The sequence below is a fragment of the Sceloporus occidentalis genome, unplaced genomic scaffold (genome assembly GCF_023333645.1).
Source record: "Sceloporus occidentalis isolate IW3139 unplaced genomic scaffold, rSceOcc1.0.p SCAF_6, whole genome shotgun sequence".
Taxonomy (NCBI): domain Eukaryota; kingdom Metazoa; phylum Chordata; class Lepidosauria; order Squamata; family Phrynosomatidae; genus Sceloporus; species Sceloporus occidentalis.
In genome coordinates, this window is record NW_028316986.1 from 27586352 (window position 1) to 27610807 (window position 24456).

General features: G+C 39.9%; 1 protein-coding gene across 1 annotated transcript; it reads right to left on the reverse strand.

Annotated features, from left to right (window-relative positions):
* Positions 1–91: 91 nt before the first annotated feature.
* On the reverse strand, positions 92–23569 carry LOC149310548 (amino acid transporter heavy chain SLC3A1-like). Its single transcript, XM_089528311.1, has 10 exons — positions 23126–23569; positions 19565–19744; positions 18470–18624; positions 13653–13778; positions 11669–11788; positions 9336–9460; positions 6613–6808; positions 4342–4488; positions 2148–2264; positions 92–962 (listed from the first exon to the last, which is right to left on the reverse strand). The coding sequence occupies exons 1-10, from the start codon at positions 23550–23552 to the stop codon at positions 522–524; spliced, it is 2034 nt and encodes a 677-aa protein (XP_089384437.1). The 5' UTR covers positions 23553–23569; the 3' UTR covers positions 92–521.
* Positions 23570–24456: the final 887 nt, after the last annotated feature.

A 24456-nucleotide genomic window follows, 5' to 3' on the forward strand; every position in this document is an offset into this window, starting at 1 on the left:
ATGCCAAGGAATGATTAAAGTAATAAGTAATATATTGCAAAGGAATGATTAAAGTAGTAAGTAATATACTCAGAAATAACTTTATTGCCATATGATGTTAAAATTATGAATGTGTAAATCATTTTGGAAGATTTAAGTAAATGGGGAGTAATAAATCATCTTTAATGAATTTTTCTGAACTATGGCAAAAACACATAATTTTAAAGCTGGAAAGGATTGTGGAGGTCATCTAATCCATCCTGCTGCTCAAAGCAGGAAATTATTTCTGATGAGAGATATTTTCTGTGAATTGGAAAAGTGGGGCTGCAGACTGACTGTGCTTATGACCTGCTACAATTAAATGAGCAGGAATATGTTACAGGGTCTGTCACTGAAATTGCTGAGTAACAAATCTATCATCAGTTGGCATACACTAGAATGATAATAAAACATACTGAAGCCTTCTGACATACTATCAGTCCTTCTGAAAATTCATGGATGGTTGTCTCTTCATGAACTGTGGAATAAACAGACACTGGCACTTAGCAGTACATGTAGAGTAGATTGAAGGCACTGGAATAGCATGCCTTTTCTGCAACAAAACACTTATCTGTGAAAGTTTCCATCTTGTGGACTGCCTTGCTTGTCCTGTATTCCAAAATCAGTCCTTCACCCTTACCAGTTTTGATTGATTTTGCATTTACATCTTTACCATTGTTGTTTGAGTTGGTGCTTAGCTTTATAATAACTTTTGATGGAAGTTCAAGAACCAAAGCTTGCAGATCTGTGGTGGTCTCCTGTCCAAAATTCAGGACCATCATAAACACTTGGTCCAACCCGTCCAGTTCTCTCACATACACAAAGACATCACTGTCGTTCCAAATATAACACATCCATCCCCTCTGAATGGGAAGTTCGTTGGTACGAAGCAAATTGAGCTCTCGATACAAATTCAGAGTAGAATTTGATTGACTCCGCTGAACCTGCAATATGTTACATTCAGTTATTTCTTGTACTGTATCCTAAAAACATACTCCTGCTTGTCAGATCACCAGTCTTCTAACACTACACCAATCCAAGCTCTGTACTTTCTTCCTTGCCCGCTTCTCATGTATGCAGTTAACTCTCCAAACATGCATGCTTGGGCACTTCTGCCACAAGCTCAAATCTCTCCTGAAAATTTACCTTTCTGTAAACATATATAATGACATTGTCTACATTCTTCCATCCCTACATTTGTCAGTCCTTCCTTCTGTTATGTCATCACTGTATGTTTTAGATGTAAGTGGCTTGAGAACATAAAATGCTGCTGTAACTCCAAGATACAATATACACTGATGGTACAGTATGATCACCACCATCAAGAACTACATTGAAAATGAAAAAGAAAATAATGGCCAAGATCCTGTATCAGAGGCATAGATATGCTCCATCTCTTGATTCAGTCCTTCAAATACACCTTAAAAACCAGTCAGCTGTTCCAAGCAACAGAGTTCTGTGGGGTGCTGCAGGATGATGTGACCAATCCCCTTCTGCCAGTGAATGACAGTGTAATGAAAAGTTGTGAGACGACCCCACGGAGTCATTCACTGGTGGGAAGGAACTGGTCATGTCATTTTGCAGTATGCTATAGTTGCCAGAACCACAGGACTCCATCAAATGGAATAGCTGGCTGGCTTTTAACAAGGTTTTCAGGGACGTTTATGATTATGTCAATGGCACCAGAATCATAAATGGGAATAGGAAATCCTTTGTTGTTGTTAGCTGCCCTTGAGTCGGTTTTACAGTTACACAGTCATAAGTCTAATTTAGAACATTGAAGGTTATCACACGGAGGATAAGGATGGGTGTAAAACAGATTGCTCCCATCCTTATCCTATCCTATTCACACAATCAGAGGAAAGATGATCACACACCACATGCTTATTTCTGTTAATACTAAATGATGGGTCCATTACACTTCATTGACAGGAGAAGAACAGGATAAGTGTGCAGTGTGTAATAATCTTTCCCCCAGTTGAGCAAATAGGATGGGATAAGGACAGGAGCAATCCGCTTTGCTCCTGTCCTTATCATCTGTGTGATAATCTCCATTGTAGCTGTCAAACAGGACACCAGCCAATATTTTAACTTTTTAGTACATTTGAATTTGCTTCAGCCATACTTACATGCACATTCACATTTGGATAGTCAGGATTTATAGGAAGCCAGGTTGAATTGCCCTCAGTAAAGCCAGCATGATGGCCGTCATCCCACTGCATGGGTGACTTTTCAGGAAAGGCTGCCTAAAAGAGAAGGCACTACATTCAGTATCAAACAGAATATCAGCATGGCTGTTACAAGAATCCTTAACTACTGCCATGTCTGCCAAACTTGCAAATGCCAGAGCATTACATTTTTAAAGGCAATTCATTTCATTAATAATTTTGGACCCAACCCTACTGGATTGTCTTAACGAGAATAGACGTATTGAATCAGTTGTTGAGTGGTGAATCAACCCATAAATAAATCTCCATGATTCAGTGAGGTTACTCTAGTCATTCCTCTACTCTAGTGCGGAATAAAAATAGGATTTAGACTATAGTGTTTGAAAAGTATTCTACTCCTATTACTTTTCAAAGGGCTCTTGTAGCACCTTTGAGACTAACTGAGCGAAAGAAGTTGTAGTATAATCTTTCATAGACTTAAGTCTATGACTTAACAAGCTCCATGTCTAAATACAACCACGTTGGTAAATCAACGAACACTCATGAATTCCCATTAAAGCTAAAGACCTACAACCAGAATTTGCAACCAACTCTGTCACTTAGCACTCTACACATTTACACTCTCCTCCCAAGACATGCTCACTATTGTTCATTGTTGATAGCAGCCCTTGAGTCGACTTTGACTCATAGTGACCCTGTGGCTGAGACATCTCCAAGACTCCCTGTCCTCTACCTCTGCTCAGGTCTTGCAGACCTGTGGTCTCTTTAATTGTGTCTAACTATCTAGTGTGTGCTCTTTCTCTCCTACTGCCTTCCACCTTTCCTAGCATCGTCTTTTCTAATGATTCATTTTTCCTCATGATGTGTCAAAGTACAAGAGCCTCAATTTAGTGATCATTGGGCTTGAATTACCGGCAAAAAGAGCCGGCTTCCCAGCAGCATGAGGGTGTGGCATTCAGACAGTAGCATGCCCTCACACTGCTGGGAAGCTGCATGGCTGGCCACATGTGCAGCAGCTTCATGGCATTTCTGCAGTGCAGTGTTTATACACACCATGCTGCAGAAACCCAGACAAACCACTGCCACTGCAGCAAAGGCACCTTTTCCCCAGATATTTGCACTGGGAAAATGCCGAGTTGGGCATGTGCCGTGTGGTTGCCACAGCCCCAAACTGGCAAGCAAAGGGGTGGCAGCAAGCTGCTCCTTCGGGGCTATCTGTTTTCGGCCTTAGTTTCCAAAGAGAGTTCCAGATTTGTTTTGTTCCAGAACCCATTTGTTTGTCTTCTTGGCCATCTATGGTATTCTCAGTTCTCTTCTCTAGCATCACAACTCAAATGATTTTTTTTCCTATCTGCTTTTTTCCCCTCTCCAGCTTTTACATCCATATGTGATGATGGGAAATACAATGGCTTGGACTATCCTACTTTAGTGTGCAGAGTTAAGTCTTTACATTTTATGATCTTGTCCAGTTCTTTCATAGCTACTCTACCCAATCCCAGTCTTCTTCTGATTTCTTGGCTGCAGTCTCCATTCTGATCAATACCTTCCTAAATGCCCCCTCACCCTTTTATTCAAGGTCATGAAAGGTAATTTCTTCCAATAAACATTTAATTCATGCTACTGCAGCAGTTCATTATATTCCTGCCAGAGTGTTAATCTGCTACAGCCATCTTTCCTTAATGTGCTACTGCCTCAGCAGTTAAGAGACCAACAAAGATTGATGTGGTCATCAGTTCATGACAGCACTGGCCTCAAAAGCCTCCTGTGCACTTGCAATACACGAAAGCACCTACATCTCCTGACTCGGTCCCTAGCGACTACACAGAGATAGTGTGATGAACGTAAGCCTCCTCGCACTCTCAGATGGTGCTTAGTACATAGGAAATAAGAATATCACTTTATACAACAGAGTATTTTATGATACAACAGATGTTCATAGGATCATGAAAACTAACATAATTAAAGAGTTTGAAAGGGTATTACATATTTGCAAAGTGTATTAAAATAATGGGGAATTCAGATTAAAGAGATGTCAGATTTTCCACATCATAGGAAGATTTTCTAGATACAGAGAAAGTATGATTCTTTTCAGTATGAGTTTTTTCACTCTGCAGTGACACATTGTGGAGCTGGAGTTTCAGAATGTTTAACTTACTGTTTCTGATGTGATATCTTCCATCCCGATTTCTTCACCATAATAGGTTGTAGGTGTTCCAGGAAGGGTTAGAAGCAGCATATTTATCACATTTGTGTATTCCTTCCCAACTCGAGAGGAGACACGTACACTGTTGAGGCCTCCAACCTAAAATGAAAGTAAGTATCCAGTGGTGTCTTTCGGCGAGCACAAACCTTCTACCTTTTCTAGAAACCCCATTTTCATGCATTCACATGTATCCATTCCAGTATTTTATTTTATTGCACAAGCCACATTTACCACACATTACAGTGTCACTACACTAGATGTTTGCTTGCACTAATTCTTCTGCTAGTGCTTTTAGACCACTAGCAAAACTATATTGCTTCTAGTAGCAGTCATCTATTAGGGGCAAAACCTCCCTCGTGGCATAAACCCAGATTCACAATACTACCGCAAAGCTGAAAAGCCCTGTTGGCATAGTTACCATGGATTGCCTCATTGTGTGAGCAGCAATCGCCCTTTCAAAAACAGTATCCTGGGTCCTTGGTTTGAATTTCCCTTTGATTTCTCTGATCTTGTGGAATAGATCCCTTGTTCTGCACTTTTTGTTGTTGTCATCTATTGCTCTGCATTGATCATTGTAGTATCTTTTTGACCATTTGTTGAACTGTAGCATTCATGATTCTGAGTTTGTTCCTGTCTCTCCTTTCTTTTGCTTCTTCTTTCTTTTACTGTTTGTAGCGTTTTATCTGTTATCCATGGTTTCTTCTCTTTCTTTTTGACTACTGTGTCTGTCTGCATTCTTTTTTTATTATGTCCCTTGCTTCTGACCATAGTTCTTCTAGTTCCTGATCTATTGTACTTAGTAGTGCAAATCTGTTCCTTATATTGTCAATAAATTCTGTTGCAATAGTGATCAAATTTTGGTATGATGACTGGTTTTGTTATTTTCTTAAGATTTAGTCTTACTTTTTAAAGTAAAAGCATACATAAAACATACAACATTATCTTGTTTTGTTTGTTTGTTTGTTTGCTTTTCTATGCAACAAAATGTCTGATTAACGCCATGTAGAATATAGCATATTTTTATTTGTAGCATTATGCAACTTATGGTTTTTAAATTAATGAAGTTAGTATTTCCAGAGAGGTAAGCATTGTTTTGAAAAATGGCCTATATGATAAAGTACTTGGCTAGATTATACCCCCTGTGGAAAAGTCTCATTCACAATTTTATTATATTGACTGAGTGCTTACATGCTTTTTAATCACACCGCTCAATATTCACAATAAACTGGTTTAATATTGCTTTCCGCTAAAAGAGATTGTGCTCCATGCAGAGTAGAGGAAATAAATTGTTCTGAGGTCACTAAACACAAAGGAACAGTCTTGTCAGATGAAGTCTAATTATCAAAACTAAAAACCTATGTGCAACAAAATATTAAATTCAAACAGCAGGATTCCTCATTTATTACACAAAGGCTGAAAAAGGAGCACAAGCAGACAAACACAGTTCTCATCATTTAAAAACTTTTTGGGATCTTGCTCTATTGAAGGATTATCATGTTCCTTTCATTGCTTGGTCCATAGTTTTGGAAATCATATGACTGACTCTATTTCCCCAGGAAAGTATTTAAGGGTGTTTTTGAACCTCACCAACCCACCCACCCATCAACCAGTTAGTGTACAACAAGGTACAAATTCCTATTTCAGTGGATAATGTTGGGCCACTCACTGCTTGCCAACTTTACCTATCTTGCAAAATTGTTGTGATTTTTTTTTAAAGAGGGTTAATCATTCCATCTGTGCTGCCATCAGCAATTTGCAGGTTAGGCAGAATACAAATGTGGAAAAAATCCTATACAGTGGACCCTTCCCATCTTTGGAGGTTCAGTTTCAGGGGGGGCCCTGAGGATGGCAACAAATTAGAATGGTCAGGCCCCATATTATTCAATGGTGATGGACATGTCAGCACAGCCATGTTCATGCACTGCTGTTGAATAATATGGGGAGTGGCAATCCATGGGTGGCTAAATCTGTGGACCACCAGTCCACTGATATGTAGGATCCCCTATATATATGTATTTAGGCATCAGAAGTATTTCTCACTAAGTTCAATAAGATGCATTCCTAGGTGAGTGTTCAATATACAGTTACCTACAAAAAAAAGTTCTATTTAACTCAGTAAAGTTACTTCTCCATAGATCTGTGTGCAATTGTTTGCCTGTTGAGGTTGCAAAAGATGGTTCTGCAAGCAGTAAAAAGACAAGAGCATTGAGATCAAATGCTTACCGCCCAGTTTGGCCATTTCCCTTGTGGCATATTCTTCATCCACAAAGCTACCATTTCAAAAATAGCATTTCCCGAGATTTCTTGCATGTTCATGAGGTGGAGGTTAAAAGGAAAGTCTGCTTCTTGAATAAAAGATGTCCCATAATATTTCATAGTCCTCTTGATGTCATGGTCATCGGCTTCTGTGCCCATAAACCTTCAAAAGAGGACAAATTTGAATTGTGTGGGGTTTTTTAAACCAATTGTTTAGAAAATTGTGAAGTCGAAGGCTTTCATGGCCGGCATCCATAGTTTTTTGTGGTTTTTCGGGCTATGTAGCCATGTTCTAGAAGATTTTCTTCCTGATGTTTTGCCAGCATCTGTGGCTGGCATCTTCAGAGAATGCTATTCTCTGAAGCATTCTCTGAAGATGCCAGCTACAAATGCTGGCAAAACATCAGGAAGAAAATCTTCTAGAACATGGCCACATAGCCCGAAAAAACCACAAAAAACTATGTTTAGAAAATTGCCATTCATTTTGTATAGCAAAAAAGAAACCCACTTCAGGAATAGTTCAGAATAGCAGTTCTTTATCTACTCTCACTTTGAATCCTGGTAAGTGTTTTAATGTTACATGGCAAGGTACTGTCATGACATAATTCCCCTTCTCTTCCCAAGACTTTTTTTCATCTTATATACTGATCATAGAATCATAGAATAATAGAGTTGGAAGAGACCACAAGGGCCATCCAGTCCAACCCCATTCTTCCATGCAGGAAATCTCAATCAAAGCATCCCTGACAGATGGTCATCAAGCCTCTGTTTAAAGACCTCCAGGGAAGGAGATTCCACTACATTCCGAGGGAGTGTGTTCCACTGTCGGACAGCCCTTACTGACAGGAAGTTCTTCCTAATGTTGAGGTGGAATCTCTTTTCCTGTAGCATGCATCCATTGTTCAGGGTCCTGTTCTCTGGAGCAGCAGAAAACAAGCTTGCTCCCTCCTCAATATGACATCCCTTCAAATATATAAACAGGGCTATCATATCACCCCTTAACCTTCTCTTCTCCAGGCTAAACATCCCCAGCTCCCTTAGTCATTCCTCATAGGGCATTGTTTCTAGGCCCTTCACCATTTTAGTTGCTCTCCTTTGGATACGCTCCAGTTTCTCAACATCCTTTTTGAATTGTGGTGCCCAGAATTGAACACAATATTCCAGCTTGGACCTGATCAGAGCAGAATAGAGTGGCACTATTACTTCCCTTGATCTAGACACTATACTTCTATTGATGCAGCGTAAAATCGCATTGGTCTTTTTAGCTGCCACATCGCACTATTGGCTCATGTTCAACTTGTGGTCTACTTGGATTCAACTGTCTTAGGACTTTATCACACAAGGGTGGTAAATCACAATTACAGCAGGACAATAATGTCTTTGACTAGTACTTATGATGTGACATTGTGTCTCTCCTGTTGCTGCTTTGAATTTTAATCAGTATGTAGAGAGATCTTGTAGCACCTTTGAGACTAATTGAAAGAAAGAAATTGGCAGCATGAGCTTTCGTAGACTTCAGTCTACTTCCTCAGATGCATTTGGTGGAGTGGATGACAGGCACAAACATATATATGCCATTGGTATGTGAGGATGTCAATTCAAATTACAAACCCTTTTGTGTATGGAAATGAAGTTGCAGGTCCACTTTTAATGATGGTCGTTAGTGCACAAAGGCATTGGTGAAGCACACCTTTTTACCGACAGGAAAAACCCATCAGTGGCTCCCAGTATCACAGCTTTTCCACTACTGTCTCTTCCACTGCAGAGCCTACATTCTGGCAGTTATGCCGAGAGAGTAAATGTGATTTTCTTCCTCTCCCTTCCCCTCACTATTCCCAAGCAGACTGAGATTCCTTTTACTTAATTTTCGTTTCCTTTTTATTTTATTTTATTTTATCATTTTAAATAATATATAAATATAAATATAAAGGTATACATGTACTGGATAGGGCATACATGGGCAAAATGCAGGATTAGTGAGGTGGTGTGGAAGAGTAAACTAGGATCATCATTCTCCAAAGCAACATAATAGCATGATTGTAGAGAAGTGTGATGGTGATTGTTTTCAAGAATAAGTTTGAGTCCAGGACTTTTTGCACCAGCATTTTCAGCCTTAATGGGGCAAATGTGTCAGCAAGTTGCTATCTTTGTTGCTGTAGTTCTGAGGTTTTTAAATCATACCAAAATAACATGTCTATTGTTCCAGACAATTTTCTGGCAAATCCCAGTACCCATGAAACATTTTAGTCCTATTCTTGAGCGTGTGTGCTTTTGTAATTACAAAACATATGGGGACAATATGTTTCCTTCTCCTTTTGTCCTCTTTTATTAGTTCGTGTGCTTTGTTTATTTCTGAGTTATAGTGCCACAGTGCGTCTATGAAATGGCAATGTAACTCTATAACTAACCAACAGATAGATAGACAGACAGACAGATAGATTGAGACAAATTTGCTCTTGAGATCATAAGACCACCTTAGCAAACCAAGTTCTAGTGTAAAAAAACAACCTTGAGGAGCCCTAGCACAGGTCAAAGAAATTGCTACAAACACACCCACCCAAAAATGGAACAAGTGAATGTCGAGGCAACAGCAACTGGCAACAACTGGCAAAACTCAAGGAACTATGTCATAAGAACTCCAGACTCTTGTGGAAGAGCTTTGATAGATGAGGATATCATAGTGTTACTACCTGTATCTTCCGGGCTCACTGCTGAACTTATCCATGGTATGCCGGAAGCTGCGGATTATATCATGCATGCCAACCTGGGTCGTAGTATAGTCATGGTACAATTCTGAATAGGCTGTGATGCTGTCCTTGAAAAGCAACAGGAGATCTATTAATCCTTTGACTAATTGTAGTTTCCACTGTCTCCCATCCATAAACAGATATAAGCAGAATGTTGAAGTCAGTGCTTGGAACATTATTTCCAAAAACTGACTGGTTAGAACTGTTTTTATTAATGATCATATTGTCCCCAATAATGTAATCATATGTGGATATTTAGCAGTTCAGGGACGCATCTGGACAGTTGGCCTGCCTATGTCCTTAAGAGAAGGCATGTAGGCAATTGTGTTTCTCCATATCAACAAAGTAGTTCTAACAGTTTTCATCTCCACCAACAAGAAATGGGTTTTGATTGCCCACATAAAAACAAGCCAAACCCAAATAACTTGCATTGCAACAGGGATAGCTCACTACAATATAGCGGTGTTGGGAAAATACACACACACACACACCAGCTACTTTGTGGATTATAGCTCAGATCAGAAGAAACAAAGAAACTTATGGAGATGGTGAAACAGCTATGTTTCCTCCATCTGATAGCTTTATTTGAGGAATTTGCAAGTTCATTGCCATTTCTAAGTCAATCTGTATCTGCCAGGAACCTTAGAGTCCACCGGCTTGGTCACTTGGGTTTCCAAATTCGTGGACATCAGTACTGAACAAACAGGCAGGCTCTAATCTTTAACAGTGGCAGATGATATTGGCCAGCATAACTATGTCAATGTAAGTAGTGATGACAAAATAGGCAGCAGTGCTGTGGCAGAGATTAGATTGATTTCCTGTACCTTGGATCAAATATTGATCAGAACAGAGACTGCAGTCAAGAAATCAGAGGAAGATTAGGAATGGGAAGAGCAGCTATGAAAGAATTAGACAAGACCTTAAAATGTAAAGACATACAACTGAGCGCTGAAGTTAGAATTGTCCAAGTCAATGTATTCCACATCACCATGTATGGATGCAGGAGCTGGACTATGAAGAAAGTGTATAAAAAGAAAATCAATTCATTTGAGATGTCTTGCTGGAGAAAAGTGCTGAGGATACCATGGATAGCCAAGAAGACAAACAGGTGGGTCCTTTAACAGATCAAGCCTGAAATCTACCTGGAAGCCAAGATAATCAAGCTGAGGCTGTCATATTTTGGCCACATTATGAGAAGGCATAATTGGCATCACTAGGAGGGTGTGTGGTGATGCAGCCCACATCAGGTGACACCCTAGAAGAGAGGTGAAACCAAGTTGGGCCCTCATCCCCCATGCCATCCCCTCTGTGCTGTCCCCATGCTCCTGCATGATCCCACACTCTCCCCTCACACATCATCTCATCCTTTCGCTTATCAGAAAAAGGACTGGGCAGCACGGGGGGGGGGTAGCATATGTTGCCCCAGAAGCACACACACACCCCCATACTGTGTGACACCAGGTGCAGGGAAGGAATGACTCATTTATTCAGAAAAGACAATAAAGCCAAGAAAAGTAGAGGGTAGCAGAAAGAGAGGAAGACCAAACACCAGATGGTTAGACTCAGTCAAGGAGGTTATGGGCCTAAGACTGCAGGACCTAAACAGAGAGGTGGATAGGGGATCATGTAGATGTCTCATCACAGGGTTGCCATGGGTTCTGGTTGACTCAAGAGCAGTTAACAACAACAATAGTGATAATGGATGCTTGGGAGCTGGCAAGGCTTTTTTTTTATCATGGTTTTCTCTGCTGTTGTCCCTGCTCACCTTACACACACACTGTTGCTGCTCACTGATCTAAATAGTGTCATAGGCTAGCATAAAGAATCCACTCTTTAGTATTCCCACTAATCAAAAAGTCCTGATGCTTTGACTCTAAGCACTGAATCCACTTCGATAAACTTGTTATTATTGCAGCTCTTGTTGTGTCCATTCAAGTAATTTCCTACCTGTAGCAGCCCTAAGGCAAATCTATTGTGGGATTTTCTTGGCAAGATTGTTCAGAGGAGGTTTGCCTTTGCATTCAGTTGAGCAAGTGTGCCTTGCCCCAGATCACCCAGTGGGTTTTGAATGGATTCAAACCTTGGTCTCCAGAGTCATAATCCAACACTCAGATCACTTACGCCACACTTACTACAAATACACATATATGCTAGCCACAAGTCTGACAACTGCAACACCAATCAAAAATATTCTACTACCACTGGCATGTGAAAGAGACCCTTACTCCCCCCCCCCTCCATCTCTTGCAGGAAGACAAAACAGAAAAAACTGTTACCGGATTTTGGGATTTATTCACTTGAGGCTCATCTCTCAGATGTGTTGCTTCCAGAAGGAATTTAACAGTGTTAATACTAAATCCATCAATGCCTTTGCCAAGCCAAAACCTAATAACATCCTAAACATAAAAAAGAAAGAAAAAAGGCATTTGCTTATTTCTAAATGGTTTAAACAGAGCATACTTCATATATGCCATTCAAACATCACAAAGTGATGCTGCAGTTTTGAGCTTTAAGTTGGTCCAGGGTTCTACACATAATGCCATATAGCGTTGATGCTTGTTAGTACATACTTATTATTATTATTATTAACCTTTATTTATAAAGCGTTGTAAATTTATACAGCGCTGTACATACAATCTTTTTAATTAGACGGTTCTCTGCCCTCAGGCTTACAATCTAAAAAGACATGACATAAAAGGAGAAGGAAAAGGTGGTGGGGCTAGTAGGCTAATACATATAAAGTACATAGCAATAGAGGAAATGGTTCAATAAAACAGGCATCAAAAGAACATCAAATAGTAAGCGACAATTATGCAATGCCTGGGAACGCTTCTCTGAACAGGATGGTCTTCAACTCTGTTTTGAAGCTGGTTAAAGAAGTGATGGCCCTTGCTCGCGAGGGAAGAAGGTTCCAGGAGTGAGGGGCAGCAAGTGAAAAGGGGCGAATCCGAGATGGGGCAGAGGAAATCCTGGGCTGGGACAGCAGACCTTGACTACCAGAACAGAGGGCCTTAGTGGGAAGGTGAGCAGAAATAAGGTCTGATAAGTAAGGAGGGGCCAGCCCATGGAGGGCTTTAAACGTCGACAGCAGGAGCTTATACTGAATACGGAAAGGGAGGGGGAGCCAGTGAAGGGATGCCAACACAGGAGAGATGTGGTCAGAGCGGGGGGTGGAAGTGATAATGCGTGCAGCTGAATGCTAGACAGAGATTAAAGGATGGAGGTGAGAAAGAGGAAGCCCAGCCAGGAGGACGTTACAGTAATCAAGTCGTGAGATCACTAGGGCATGGACCAGGATCTCGGCAGTAGACGCGGAGAGATATGGTCGGATTTTGGCTATATTGTACAAAAAGAATCTACAAGCCTTGGCTGTGGTCTGGATCTGAGGGATACATGACAGAGAAGAATCAAAGATGAAACCAAGACTGCAGGCTTGCTGGACTGGTTGAATAGAAATGTTGTCCACAGACACAGAAAAGGAGTGTTGAAGGGTGGGCTTAGGAGGAAAGACAAGAAGCTCCGTCTTGGACATGTTGAGCTTCAAACGCCGATGGCACATCCACTGCGAGACAGCAGTAAGGCAAGACGAGTCTTGCTGTTCAAGCCTTGGAGAAAGGTCAGGGGCAGAAAAATACAGCTGGGTGTCATCAGCATACAGATGGTAGGAAAAACCAAAAGAGCTAATGAGTTTACCTAAGGACAGTGTGTAGAGAGAAAACAGAAGGGGACCCAGAACAGAGCCCTGGGGAACTCCAACAGATAAGGGAACAGGAGAAGAAGTCTGACCCCCTGTAACTACTGCAAAAGATCGGCCAGACAAGTAAGATCTAAACCAGTCGAGAACAGAGTCTGAGAACCCAAGGTCAGAGAGTATGTCAATCAGGAGACAGTGATCAACAGTGTTGAAGGCTGCAGACAAATCAAGAAGGATGAGAACAGAGTAAAGGCCATTCAGCTGTCTTTCTCATGGAAGAATACTCTAACATTCAGCTTTGCCTGCTGTACCAAAGAGATGTCATAACTTAGTTCGTTTTTACCCCATTCTACTATACATTTCTAAATTACTGACTTCTTGCTCCATCCCTGACTTAGGTGATGTTAGCGAAAACAACATAGATGTAGTGTTACTAATAAAACTGGTGATAAATGCTCACTATTCCTCACCCAATTAGTAGTTAGTATAACAGCTGAATCAAATCATATTGCCTGATAAGAGGACTGTTTAAATTTCTTAGTGAGAAGAATTCCACTGGTACTCACATGAATTTCTTCTTGAACATTTGGGTTACGCAAGTTTAAATCTGGCTGTTCTTTTCCAAACTGATGGAAGTAGCATTGTTTTCTCACATCGTCATATTGCCAACTGGAATTTCCCCTTATGCTCACCTGGTTGTACAATAAGCACAATATCTCCTTTTATCAAATTACTCAGAATTATCATTGTTAGAATGCTCAACACAGAGATAAGCTTTCTCAGCCTACACACTCCATTAATATATGTTACATGAATTGTCTTTTTCCAATTACTAATTGTTAATTAAAGATAGAAGAAAACAATTAAGCTACAAGCAAAAATGGACACCACATGGGCAGCTGAAACTTTCCACCTATCATATGGATAGTTGGCTATGCTGTGATGTCATCATGTGTGCTTATCTATCTCCACATGAAACAGTGATGAATTTTGAACTGAGGAAATTTTGAATATTACTCCAGTCCGTGCCTAAATGTCTTAAAGGCACCAGATTATGTTGGATCCTGGAAGCAAAGCAGGATCAGCTCTGGCTAATGCTTGGATGAGGGATCACCAATGAATACCAGGTGCAGTGGGCTATATTTCAGTGGAAGGAACTGGCAAAATCACAACTGAGTATTCCTTGAATAAGAAAACTATATGAAATTCATGGGGTTGCCATAACTTGTCAGATAGCTTGAGGTGTGTGCATGCGTGTGTGCACGCACAGACACCATCATGAATCCTACTGTCTGGGAATCTTCATTCCATTACAAGCTCAGACCACTACAAATTCCAGTCAGTCTCATAATGGGGATCATATCCAGGGACATCACAAGCAATGTGCAGGGGATGCAGAACACACTAGGTGACACCCTAAGGGGTGTGTGTGTGTGTGTGTGTGTGTGTGTGACATCAATGCTCTCCAAATATCTGTCTTTGGGCAGAAACAGGCTGTGGTGTTCACCTCAATCCCTTCAAAATGCTGGATTTTTAAAATTTATTTATTTATATATTTATATTTTTAAATTAAAAAAATCTTTTTAAATTTTTAGTTTTTTTGTGGGGTTTTCAGGCTATGTGGCCATGTTCTAGAAGAGTGTCTTCCTAAATTTTTAAATTTTCTTTAAAAACATGACATCTTACCAAAATGTCACTTTAACCACATGAAACTATCTACATGTAAATACATTTAGGCTGTGCGTATGATATTGTAATTCAAAAATAGCATTTTAATTTTACCGATTGTTTGTGGCACAACTATTGCCATTACATCCAGTGATATATGGGAGTTACGATTTATAGGGAACATTAATACAGAAACATTACTAAGGATTCTGTACGGTGTGATATGGAAGGTCAATGTGGGTGACACCATGAATAACCCACACTGGGTGACGCCAACCCTAGTGTTCATTGTTCATGTCATGTCACTCAGCATTCGATCTTGCTCTTCATTGAACCCTTTCCTCAAACAAAAATGTCCCCTCCCCTTGAGAAGAGGAATGGAGTAACTGTTGGGTTATAGACAGTGTGATCCAAAAATTTACTTATCCAAGCTTTATTCAGTAACAGACAGTTTCCTGTCTGCGGACACAGATTTGATGTTTCTCCTGATATAAGCTCCGAAAACTATAACCAAAACTATAATCAAAAGAAACCATTCAGAATGGACAAAAGAAAAATGAAATTTACCTTTCTTTCATTTGTCCAAATGAAGATCAAAACAAAACCCAAATAATTTGTGTTGCAAAATACGAAGCAATTTATGAAAGCTCATTTTGCAAAATATAGTTCCTCTACAGGATCAAATGCTAAAAATAAAACAATAGGGCGGGGAGGTTATTTATTTGCTGAAATCGCAGTTTGCGTTTTGCAACAAATGAAAGGGACTGCCTGGCAAAATGGGACAAGGCTTTGCAAAAGATAGGCAGGCTTTTCTCAAACTGTTCCAATCTCACATTAAAAAGTGGCAAAGAAAGAATGTTCATTCTAGTAAAACCAGTTTCTGACATCTTTTATGTGATAGGAACAGGCACAAATAATCTAACAATGAATTGGTTTGTTTTATTCTGATGTCATGGTTGGCAAGGAGAGGAGACAGCTGTGATGAGAAGGCGCCTGGGGTGGGATGCCAGTGGAACAAGGGAGAATCTCAGAACAAACCAGTCATGTGAAGAGTGTCCTCTCCTGCCAACAGGTTTGTACAGAGACAGGACAAAAGTCAGCAAGGAAGGCAGACTCAGAAAGGATTAAAATCAAGCTAAGTAGGAGAAAAAGCAACACCAGTTAATGCTTTAGTAAACAAGCCACTTAGTGAATGTACACATGTTTTAGAGGGTCAAATATTTCACAAGAAGCCCAACTTCACTGCCTTTTTTACTCAGGAACACTCACAGATCAACAACGGCAGGAGATCTGAAATGCTGTTACTGAGTAACTAACTGATCCTAAATGTGTTTGTTTGGATCATGCGTATGATCATGCTCTTAAGGGATGATAAACTGGTCTTGGAAATAATGGAATACGGCATGTTCCTGATTTTAGGAACAAGGTACAGCTCTTGAAGGATGCATGGTTGCAATTAAAATTTTGTTTTTACAGTAATGTTGTTTAACGCACTTTACATTTAAAGAGTAAATACTCCTTGCATAAATATTTCTGTTGCGTAGTGAAATTCCACTATGGCCAGAATCCTATTTGGAATATATGCAGGAATAATTGAAAATTACGCCTACGCATGTTCCTTTTTTGCTACAGACTGAGTCATCCCATACCTCCATCTCCAATCCATCACTTAGTGGCCAGGAGAGAAGGTACATAGTTAGGCAGCATTCAACTATGTTCGGACAGCCAGACAAACAACACAGAAGACACCCTCCTTGATCTCCCAGGGGTTTTGTTAGCAGTAGCAAGCTTCACATGCCTATACTCAGTAGTAACTAGTTTAATGTGTTTTTTATGATTTAGGTTCTTTTACCTATATATGGATTTTGTGCTTAGTAATAATTGGATGGCTAGACACAAAACAAACTGATATGTAATTACTGCATTCATGTCCCCTAGCTAGGCATATCTAAAGTGCAACTGGCAAAGCTAAGCTTCTAGAATCAAAGCAGAGACCCTTTGCAAAAGCTAAGCTCCTAATTAAGACTGCACCTTTTATGCTAATAGACAACACAAGTAGATCTAACATATTATTTTCCTGACTGTCTGTCATTAGCGCTTGATATTCATTCATTCTGTACCTATGACAAGTCCATTTATTAGCTATTTAGTGTTGCTGTGCCTATACTAAAAAACAAAGACTTCATTCTTATTATTTATGAGTGTTACTTGATTGCTTGAAAACTTTACAATTCCTGTTTTCTTTTCAAGCAGGAGCCCTAAGTGAACTAGAAAATGACAACACAAAACACACCCTGCAGGCAAAGGCTGAGTTTCATGCTCAGTCCATGCCACACCCAAAAGATCTGCCCTTGAAGCAGATAAGAGATTAAAAACCAATAGTTATATTGGTGGAGCATAGTTTAACCAGCATATCATCACCATCACCATCACCATCATCATCATCGTCCCTTTCTTTTTCACACAGCCATGACTGTGCTTACAAATTAAAACAAGCGTACCATTAAAGAAGCCAAAAGGTTAAATTATTTTTAAATAAAATGTTTTAATAGTTTTTAATGTTATTGATAGTTTATTGATAGTTTTAACATTAAAAAAACTATTAAAATAATTTGAAAACACTTTTAAAATAGTGTAATTATTTTTTTAAAGATTTTACTGCTACTGCTTTAAATCTAATAAAGCCACACACATACACACACACATAGTACAGTTTAAAACACTACCACAAAAACGTTAAGTTCTCAAACGTCTGTCAGAATTTCTAAAATGTATGTGTGCCGATGGAATAACAGCAATTGGGGGGGGGGGGGGTGTCATTCTAGACTTCCAGCTTCTAAGAAAACATGTGGAAAAATTCAGGGTGGTTTTTGGATGTATTTATTTTATTTTATTTTTTGCACCAAAACCACCTAAAATGTGCCCATACCACAATGGTGTCCTTCCTCTGACCTTCCAAAATCCTTCAAACCTCCCCAAAACACTGAATTTTAAAAAATTGCCCAAAGTTTGGTCAAAATGGTGTTTAGAAGTGATATCATGTCACTTCAGGAATACTGAAGCACACTGGTGTGGTCCACCAGACACAAGGTGGGAAAGGACCCCTAGTGCTGCCTTATTTTGTGTCCCCATCAGACATGAAAGAAGGCCCCCTTCTGAGAATTTAAGAATCCAGGCAGATAAAGTCTATCTGACAGACTTTATTTCCCCATATAAGTATATGGGAACCTAAGAACAGCTGGTGTTTTTTTCTAGGAACAGTAGCATCTATTGCCCTGGGTATGCAGGAGTAGTTGCATGACTGCATGTACATCCCTGCAAGAGATGGAGCTGCATCCAAAAGCCTTTGGATACCCTTGAATATCAGGGAATAGTTTCTCAATGAGGTACCAGATGTCTCTTTTTCCATTGGCCATAAAGACACTAATGCTAACATAATCAGGAGTTATGCCAGAGAGAGCTATTTACAAATTTCCTTTTCCCACCATAAGTCCAAATGTATTAATAATCCAAATGTATTTGGACTGCATTTCCCATCACCAACCCAGCAGGGATGTTGTCTGGGATGATGGAGTTTGTTGTCCAAATGTATCTGGAAGACACCAGGAGGGGAAATGTTGGCATAGTTTGCTTCCACAATGATGCAAACCTATATCCTTTACACCACAATCACATATTATTCCATTTCTGCACAAAACCAGAATTCTGCACTCACCCAGTTATTTGGTGGTATAGTTTTCCCATTGACATGGGCACAGTCATGCCAGATGTAATAATCGGTGTACTTTCCAGTCCGGTTGCGACTGAGCTGGAACCACTTGTGTTTGTCACTAGTGTGGTTTGGGATTAGGTCCATTATCACTTTTATACCTTACATGTCAAGATATAGAAAACAGCAAGTCAAACAACATGCATATGTACTGTTCTTCAAAGAGACATAGGTTATTTTTTTTTAAAAGACATGTACAAGAACAAATTATGTTTACTTATCCAAGGGGTTTATTGTAAAGATTATTTTGCTAATCCATACAAAGCAGTTGAACCTACTTAGAGGAAAATGCTGTAAATATTAAGCATTGTTACAAAGAATGGCTAAGCAACCTATTAAAAGGATCTGTGAAGATCCAATCTCTGAAGACAAATGGGGTTAAGTGCATGTAAAACAACACAGTTTTCTAGCAACCAAGGTCTGTTTCACACTACCCAATTATAGCATTATGATTCCACTTCATCTGTCATGTCTGCACTCTGTGGAATCCTAGCATTTGTAGTTGGTAATGCACTAGAGTGGTCCGGCTGACACTTCTAAATGCGCCATCTTTAAACTGTAAATCCCAGGATTCCTTAGGATGTTGCCATGACAATTAAAGTGGAATCATAACACTATAACTGTGTATACAGAAAAGACCCTACACATTATTTAAAAAAATAAACTTATAGCTTAGATATAAGTAATTATAGGCAGAAAGAATATTTCCCAATCTCCTCCTTCCATTTGCACCCTTAGGAAAGCTGATCTTGAGGGTATGGGAATCTTTAGAGATGACACAGGTTGTGAGGGAGGAAACTTTAGATAAACTACTGGTGGAAGCTATGAATCCTTCTACATCCTTGCCCATCAATAAGAGGAAAACTAATTTCCACTCATGGTAGGGTGCCTTTGGATCAAAATCTGTATCATGAGGTTCTTCTTACATTATGGAAACATAATTAGAAAATGGGCTCATCTGGAACTCAGGTAACACCATTCCAACACATACACACACACAAGCTCTGAAAAGAGGCACTGTCCCATGATAGCAAAGCCAACCTTTGTCATGGATCGCTGCAACCAGGATCTCAAAATCCTTCATTGTGCCAAATATTGGATCTATGTCTTGGAAATCCTCTATTCCATATCCAAAGTCTTGCAGAGCAGATTTGTAAAAAGATGTGATCCAAATTGTTTTTATGTTGAGATACTGGACATAATCCAGTTTTTCTTGGATACCTGGTTAGAGAAACAAGGGATGGGAGGATATACATTTTCTTTAACCATGGTACAAATGGATGTACTATGAAGGCCAATGTTCAGGTCTATGGCTCAGTCCATGCTATCTAGCCTATATGAGCCAACCTGGGCTCTGAGTTAGTTAGGAAAGGTTCTTCTCGCAATCCCAGCACTGTCACAAGCATGACTGATGGGGACACAAGACAGGATCTTCTCAGTAGCTGCCCCTAGACTTCCTTTCCTGGGAGGCCAGAATGGGTCCCCCCTTATCATCTTTCCATCAATACGCTAAAAGCTTTTGTTCAGACAGGCTTTTAAAACAGTAAGTTTTTTTTTTAAGGGCTGTGGGTGCTGTATTGTCTTAGAATGAACTGTTTTAATACCATTTTATCGTGTAATGGTATTTTACCTTTTTAAGTGTAGTTATGAATCGTTTTAATGTTTTAATACAAGATATAATAAATATTATCTCATATAAAATATAAATTTATATTTTAATGTTTTGTTGCTTTTTTATTTGTAAAGCACCTTGTTTGGCACTATATAAATAAATTGATGATGATGATGATGATGATGATGATGATGATGATGATGATGATGACGACAGTTGGCCCTCAGTATCCAAGGATTCCAGATCGACAGATTCTACCACCCACAGCTTGAAATTTTTCCAAAAAAGTTCCCAAAGGCAAAACTTGATTTTGCCATTTTATAAGGGACACCATTTTACTCCATTGTTAACAATGGGTTCGGGGTGTGTGTGTGTGTGACGGCCCGGGAATCAAATGCCAGTGGATAGCAGGGCCCACTGTCTTGTCAAAAGTTTAATCCTATTTTAATGTTCACTTTTTGTATGTTTTTAGCTGTATTGTGTTTTGAATCCCAATTTTGGGAGAAAGGCAGGATATGAAATGATGATGATGATGATGATGATGATGATGATGATGTGGGACTAAACAGGCAGCAGCCATGTTCCAGTTCTTCAATCATTATGACGCTTCGTTGGGATGACCTTCAGAAACTTACTTTTTCTTACCCAGTTTACCTATAAAGCATAATGGGTCACTATGAGGACGAAATAAGCAGGAAAGAGAGCCCTTTACACTGCCCTGAACTTGATGGAGAAGAGTGTATTATTAATGAATTGAAGTCAACTAAAGACTGTGATGGACTTTTAATCATGTGCAGTTTGTTGATGTTTAGTCCCGTGCAGGCTCCCATGTTTGGATTATATCCAAGAAGAAGGATATCTGTTTAGTTCCAACTAAAGCAACAGCTGAATGGTGAGTCAACATGTACTTAAATCCAATTGATTAAATTGCCCTACTGTAGTCAGGACTAATAGGATTTAGACAACAGTGTTACCTGAGAATAGGCATCCAGTTTCCTTCATCTAGAAATAACTTTCTAGAACTTTTAATTTCAAGGAACATTAACTTGGAATATGTATAAGATGCAAATAGGTAATAATTTCAGGGTGAACGTACAGATTTCTATTTTCTGTTAGGTAAACTGCTTGTATGTTTATGATCATCTTTTCCCCTGTGACCATCTTGATTACTCTGCCGGTTCCCAAATGACTTTTTATCCTTTCTCAATCAGAGCTGGTGCATATTTTTCATAGCCTGATACCAATGTTCTGGCTGAGCAAGTGGCTTTGATGCTGTTGTCTATTCTTGCCTGGTAGCTATGAGGTTGAGCTGACATTCCAGAAAAGGACATGCTGAAAGCTTTGGGGTGATGTACAGTGGCCATGTGTCCTCCATTAAAAAGGGTAGTCCTCTACTTTGAGGACTGCTGAGTCCAAACCCACTTTAAAGATATGATGGGAGTGGCAGGATTTTGAAGTTGCCCCTTCGTGGCAGACTGAGTGTAGGCAGCCAGACAGGAGACAGAGCAGGTACACTAGTCAAGTGGTATCAGTCCTTCCCACAATAGTGAAATATTTAAATTATTGTCACTGCTGCTAAAATGCGCACCTACACATTTCATTCACAGCATGTCAATGTTATGAACATTTTATGCAAATTATTGTTGCATTTAGTGATCACTCCCTTTTTTGCATGGTCACCTAAAGGTGAGCTGTGTCCATGTTTGAATACTTTGAGTATATGGCCAGCATGGCATAGTGGTTTGAATGTTGCACTGTCACTCTGGAGATCAGAGTTTAATTCCCAGCTCAGCCATGAAACCCACTGTGTGACCTTGGGCAAGTTACACTCTCTCAGCCTCAGGGGAAAGCAATGGCAAACCTCCTCTGAACAAATCTTGCCAAGAAAACCCCATAATAGCTTCGCCTTAGGGTCATCATAAGTTGGAAATTACTTGAAGGCACACAACAACATTCTTCATCATTATTAATTTATTTAAAATGTTGGTATCCAGCATTTCCAAAATATGGACTGCTGCATAGTAGCTGTGTGAAACATCAGGAGCCAACCCTAAAGTACCTACCAAAATGCTACCCTCAATGCTGTTGGTTTTTTAAAATAAGTCTGGAGCCCTTTCACACAGTACATTTATCTGTATGGCTACATCCTATGAAATCCTGAGGTTTGTGGTTTGGTGAGGCTCTAGAGCTCTCTTGCTAAGATTTCTTAATACCCGTCCCTCAACTATAAATCATGGGATTCCAAAGGACAGAACCATGGCTGTTAAAGTGGAATCATAGGGCTATAACTGTGTAGTGTGAAAGGATCCCTGTTTTAATTTATTGCTAAATAAGAATAAGAAGGAGGAGCCATCCGTGTGTGTGTGTGTGTGTGTGTGTGTGTGTGCATGCACTACACTACAGCCTGGCTGCCACCATGAAGAAGGCCTTCTCCTACTTCTTCAGCTTCTGATAAAAGAGGGTCTCTGAGTAGGATATAAGAAGTAGTGTAGTCCATAAATAGCTTTCATTCTTCCACTATGACTGAAACATTATAATAATTGTGTTATTTAAATTTAATGTATGCCATTAGTTTTAATGCATGTAAATTAATTTAAATATATGCCAATTGGACATTAGACAATAATGATGGAGCCACAGTAAAGGCAAAGTAACTCGGTGCTTACAATGTGCCCCATATCAAACAGCTGGTCAAGTCATCACTTTCCACATGGTTCCCAAATGTCATGACTTTCAATGTACCATTTGATAATGGCTGTTACTGATCAACAATCTGATAGGAAACTTTTCCAGATTACCATTAAAGATCTCCTCTCCTGCAAGGTCCCATATTGGATGAATGTCCTTATCTCACAGGCATCTGCCCTGTATTTCAACAACACAACTACAAAAATACCGTTTCTTTAAAAACATTTTCTATTGGGCAATACTACCAACTTGGCTTCATCCTGAATTACTTTCTCTACCACAGAAATGTTGCATGCACTCACCTTTGAGATCACCATTTCCATCCTTGTTGGTGTCCTTAAATGACCGAGGATAGATCTGGTAGATGGGGCTGGCTTGCCACCAGCCAAGGCATTTGGGGGACATGACAATGATTGCCACTGTAGCAGCCAAAAGCACCAGAGAAGCAGCAATGATCAACCAAAAAAGTATCTCTCTGGTAACTCGATAGCGTGCTTGAGTTGAAAATTGAAGGAGGACCTCTTTGGGCATGCCAGCATAAGGCCGTAGAGTTACCTCTTGCATAGGTCCTAAATCCAAGCCAACAGCACACAGTTTTGGCATGGCTTCTCGGCTGACGGCATCAGCCTCCATTTCCTCCACCTCCTCACTCTGAACGAACCCATTGTTCTCAAAACCTTCTTTCTCACTCATCTCAACAGAGATCTCCTTACTGTCTTTGTCAACCATTTTCACTCAGCTCTGTCTCATCCCTCTTACTTGCTGCAGCTGGAAGGAGGCAGGAAGAATACCTTGAGATGGTGAAATACCTCAGGTTAGTGTCATTAATCTCTGGTTTAAAAATAAACCTGAGCAACCAGTCCAAAGTCTGGGTAAGATTAAGAGCATCAAGTGCCCCAGCCCCTTGGAACAAAAGCCTTTTCCTCAAAGTGACAGACTGTTGCAAGAGAACAAAGGTCCTGCTCATTCCAAGTACACTTCAAAAGAAAAAGTATGGCACTTCAGGAATGGAGATTGAATAGGGCTGCTCCGCACCCACTCCTTTTTGGCACGGCATCTGTGACTTTTAACACTTTCAGGCAAGGCAAGCAGTGCTGGCACAGTATTATTGTCATCTCATTCCTATCTACCAAACTGGTTCCAGACAATGGCACTGGGAAACTCATTCCTCTGGCTATCATGTTGAGTGCTGCCACAGGTGCTATCCCATCCTGTGTGCAGTTTAATATCTATATGAAATCACTGGGATTCCTCAGTTTGAGTGCCACCAATAAGCTGATGATACTCCGCTCTGTTTCTCCATGTTGTCAGAGTCAGCTGGCACTGCAAAGTGTCGGACCAGTGTCCAGATCCTTGAATGTGCTGGAGGAAAACTAAGAAACTGAAACTTTGGCATGGGTTGCATTTATACCTCATTTTGAGACTTCCCTGAGCCAATTTAGGCCCAGGAGAGGCCTTTAAAAACAAAAACAAAAACAAAAACACAGTGAAATTGTCCCCTTACCTCCTAGGTATGGAGCATGCTTGAGGGCATTTTTAAAAAGTATTTATTTATTTATGTATTTTGCAGGAGCAGCTATGACAAACAAAAGATCAACAAATGGGTCCTTGAGCAAATAAAGCCAGAAATTTC

Bases quoted from the DNA above. Each gene is read 5' to 3' on its own strand.
- LOC149310548 (XM_089528311.1), bottom strand. From the start codon at position 23,552: ATGGTTGACAAAGACAGTAAGGAGATCTCTGTTGAGATGAGTGAGAAA. The intron at 9,461-11,668 runs GTAACAGTTTTT...TTGCTTTTCAAG, and splicing joins TGAATAAATCCCAAAATCCG to GACAGCATCACAGCCTATTC. The intron at 6,809-9,335 runs GTAGTAACACTA...CCTCTTTTGAAG, and splicing joins AGTGAGCCCGGAAGATACAG to GTTTATGGGCACAGAAGCCG.